The 4,426-nt window shown below is 38.6% G+C and overlaps 1 protein-coding gene across 1 annotated transcript; it reads left to right on the forward strand.

The window, feature by feature from the left end:
- The first annotated feature begins 2,928 nt into the window (after positions 1–2,928).
- On the forward strand, positions 2,929–3,909 carry LOC110699865. The gene has a single exon (XM_021877376.1). It carries the CDS (start codon positions 2,929–2,931, stop codon positions 3,907–3,909), a length of 981 nt encoding a protein of 326 aa, XP_021733068.1.
- Positions 3,910–4,426: the final 517 nt, after the last annotated feature.

Here is a 4,426-nt window from a genome sequence, read left to right on the forward strand (position 1 = left end):
TCGGTCCTTTAAGTGACCAATATCCGTGCGCAACTCGAAGTCGCGCTGGCCAGGCGCGTGTAAGGTTTAGAGTTGCGCTGGGACGTGACGTGCAACATTCAGAGTTGCGCGCGACACTTAAGTTAGTAAAAAAAGAAGCGAAGAGCGCGATTTAGGTGCTCACTTTCTCTTTGCCGTTTTTGCCCCTTTCTATTTTTACAAAGCTCGATTTTGCCTCCAGTTGAAGCTAAGGAAACTTGCATCCAATTCGTTTTTACCATAATTCAATGTAAGTTTTTCTCGTTATTTTCCCAAATTTTTGTTGAATTTGGAGAAGTGCGAAAACGAAGAACCCTAGATTTCGAATTTGGGGGTTTTCAATTCGATCCATAATTCTTGAAATTGGTTGTTCCATGTTTTTATACTATGTTTAAGGAGTGTATTGCAACAAATTTCATGAAAAATGGTTAAGAATTAAACCTTGTATGAGCATGTCTTAATTTATGTTCGTTTTTCGTACTTTTCTTCGATTTTCTAGTTCGAATTTTCTGTTCTTGCTTGCTCATTTGGTTATACTTGTTGATTATGAGATGAATTATAGTTTTATGCCTACAATTATGCTCATGAATCATGTTTAGAGAATTTTGAGTTTGAGAAAATGGCGCAAAATGCATGGTTTTCATATTTTCACCATTTTCAAGCTACAAAATAATTGTTTAGTAGATGATAATTACATTTGGGTGATTATTATTCATTTATAAACTATTAATTTCCAAGAGTTTTAGAAATTATTTTTAGAATGATTAGTTGAACTTGTAAGGTTGGCTTTCTAGGTGTTTGAGCCCCCATATACTGAGTTCAGCTGCAGGTGTCATAGCCCTCAAGTATTGGGTGGTATCCAACTTAGTGTTTTGGCCCTTTAGCAGTCATTATGCTGTCAAAATAGGTCCAGAAATTATCCTTATATTTTTTAGGATTTAAAAACATATTTAATCGTGTAATCTCCATGGATTGATTGTTTGTAACATGGACACTCCCCCTTTTGGGAATGCTGAGGAGGTCTTAGGAGGACCAGTTCCTAACGAGGTGGTTTGATATGTCGTGTTTTGTGTATATTATTTGGCTTATTTTTAGTTAGTTTTGTTAGTTTAGTTGAGTATTTGAGTCCGTTTTGGCGTATTTTGCTTTAGTTTGGATAATTCGATGCTTTTATGGGTAGTTGTGTTGTTTTTGATGAATTTCAGGAATAATAGAACTAATTTGGATGAGTTATGGATCGATGAAGTAAGCCAAGGCCCATGAAGTTGAAGAATTAAAGAAAAGGCCCTTTTAGAGGTAAGCACGGTCGTGCCTACTATGAGGCACGTCCGTGCTTCTGAGTATACGGCAGCGCCTTACTGAAGACCCTAGGCACGTCCGTGCCTAGCAAGGGGGCACGTCCGTGCACTGGTAGAGAAGTAGGCACGCCCGTGCCTGGAAGACAGACTCAGCAGCGTTTTTATTTTTAGAGAGGCACGTCTGTGCCTCACACTAGGCACGTTCGTGCCTCCTGGAATTTCAGTGCGCCAAACTTAGGAGTTAAATTTTATCTTTTTAGGTTTGTTTATAAACCTTTTAGCCGTGTTTTGAGGAGCATTCATTCATTAAGCCTTGTTTTTTTTTATTCTCTCCTTAAGAACTAGTTCTCCATTATTATTTTCCAAGTTTTTGTAATTCAAGATTTGAGATTCAAGCTTTCTACTTTCAATTTTATTCAAGAATTGGTATTTATTTTTCATCCTTTGTTATTTAATTATGTTTTCTTTATTTATTATTGTTTTTGTTTCTTTAATCATGTGTGAGTAGATCCTTTAATTCAAGATCTAGTGTAGCCCTATTATTATTGATGCATGAATTAAATCTTTAAATTCTTTAATAACTTTAACAATTGAATTGCTAAATTGATTGTGATTATGCCAATGCTAGGTTAGACGTAACTATAGTATTGCGATTATTCCATTGTTTTTATCACAGCGAGAGTTGGGTATAAACGGATTTGAGTAAATTAATTTAGGGTTTGATTCATATCACGAGAGTAGTTATGTTTGATAATTGGGAAGTCAGAGTAATGTGTTTAATGTCTTTAATATGCATGATAATATGAGAATAGGATTGATTGTATGTTAGGGAAGCCATTGATACTCGAGAGAGATCCTTGGTGTTTATTAGGGTTTACTTTTCCCCGTTCGATTGAAATCGTATGTTAAGGGTAGAATTACAATTGCATCGATAATAATTGTGGTGAAACTAGATCTTGGATGTTTTAAGTACTTGATTTAATCATCTCATTTAGTTTATTTTCGAATTCTTCTCATACTTAGTTCCTTAGATAATTGATTGTAATTGATTCTTGCTTAGTAGAAATTCGAGTCTATTTAATTATTTCTGAACCTTAGTCTCTTGGGATCCGACCCTTACTTGTCACTCTACATTAGTATTGGTCTGTTAGGTTATTTTTGATAGGTACGCGACACGCCTACCAAATTTTGGCGCCGTTGCCGGGGACTAACGGTTTCATTAGAATTATTTGTGATTCATCTTTACTAAGCTTATTTCGTTGCTTCGGCTATTTTCCCTTGTGTTTTTGATACCTTTCTCTAGTTTTTCTTGTGCATGCCCACACGTCGCTCAGGTTCAAAAGATCTTGAACCATTTGATTCTGAGATCGAGGCAACTATAAGAAGAAGGAGAACAAGGAACAGACGCAGGAGAAACATGGTAGACCGACCAACGAAATCCCTCTTGGAGTACGGTATTCCTGATACGACTACCGGAGACCTTTCAAGCATCATAAGACCACCAGTCACGACTCAGCACTTCGAGCTCAAGCCACAGTTCATATAGTTCATCTCCAATGATTCATTCGCAGGGCTACCACATGATTGCCCCGTAAGTCATATAGATAGCTTTATGGAGATATGTGATACTATGAAGTTGAATGGTGTTACAGATGATGCAATCAGACTACGCCTTTTCCCCTTCTCACTTCAAGACAGGGCAAAGGAGTGGTTAAGATATGAAGGCACTGGCTCGTTCGATACATGGGACAAGTTAGTGAAGGCCTTCCTAGTGAAGTTTTTAGGGAATGAGAAGACTGCAAGATTGAGGAATGACCTACAAACTTTTAAGCAGTCAGATGATGAGTCTCTCTATGAGGCTTGGAGGAGATTTAAAAGATTGCAGAGACAATTCCCTCACCATGGCATTCCAGATTGGATTTTGATGCAGACCTTTTACAATGGCATGACTCATGAGTTCCGTATTTACATAGATGCTGCGTCAGGAGGTTCTCTCTTGATAAAGAACCCCACTGAAGCTAGGGAGCTCATAGAGAAGATGGCGGCTAATGATAACTATCATCCTGGAGGCCGAAACACTGTGAAAAAGGGAGGTAAACTTGATGTTGATGCTTTAACTATGCTAACTAGTTCTGTGCAGGCACTAACAAGCAGATTTGATAAGTTCCAAGCAAGAACTTCTAACACCCCACAGGAGTTGTGTCAGTTATGTAATGTGCAGGGTCATGTTGCTCCAGATTGCCCACAGATTTTGCAGAATACGGAAGAGATGTCAATTGAGCAAGCCAATGCTTTCTACTCCTCTAACCCAAAGAGACCTTATGACCCTTATTCCAACACCTACAATGAAGGATGGAAACACCATCTTAACTTCTCATACAAAAATTCCCAAGCACAACAAAACCCTCCACCACCACCTCCACCCAACACCTACAACCAACCACCACCTGGTTTCCAACAGAAAACACCCAATGCCCACCAACCAATGCAACAACAACCTCAGAAATCAAGCCTAGAGGTGACATTAGAGAGCTTTATAACCGCAACAAACAGTGCCATCCAACATCAAAATAGCTCTATCCAACAGTTGTAGGTTCAGGGTAAACTTATGGAGAATCAGATAAGCCAATTGGCCAACAAATTTAGCCAAGCCCTAAAGACTCCAGGAACCTTCCCGGGCCAGACTGAACAATCTCAAAAAGGCCAAATGAATGTCGTCACCCTGAGGAGTGAAAAGCAGTTGGAAGATCCTCCTACCAAGGAGCCATCAAGAGAGGTCATTGAAGAAATGAGTGCAAGTGAGAAGGAAGTAGAGGATGCTAGGGTCGAGGAAGCATCAAAGGAAGCACCACCAAAGCCACCTGCTCCATATATGCCTAAGGTTCCTTTTCCTCAAAGATTAGCACAAGCTAAACTTGAGAAAAAGTTTAGTAAGTTCCTCGATGTTCTTAAAAAGCTTCATATTAATATTCCATTCCTAGATGCCATATCTGAGATGCCTTCTTATGCAAAATTTTTAAAAGATATGCTATCTAACAAGAGGAAATTAGAAGAGAATACTACAGTTGCTTTGAATGTAGAGTGCAGTACTATTTTGCAGAACACTCTCC

This window comes from Chenopodium quinoa, unplaced genomic scaffold, assembly GCF_001683475.1.
Source record: "Chenopodium quinoa cultivar QQ74 unplaced genomic scaffold, ASM168347v1, whole genome shotgun sequence".
NCBI classification, from domain to species: domain Eukaryota; kingdom Viridiplantae; phylum Streptophyta; class Magnoliopsida; order Caryophyllales; family Amaranthaceae; genus Chenopodium; species Chenopodium quinoa.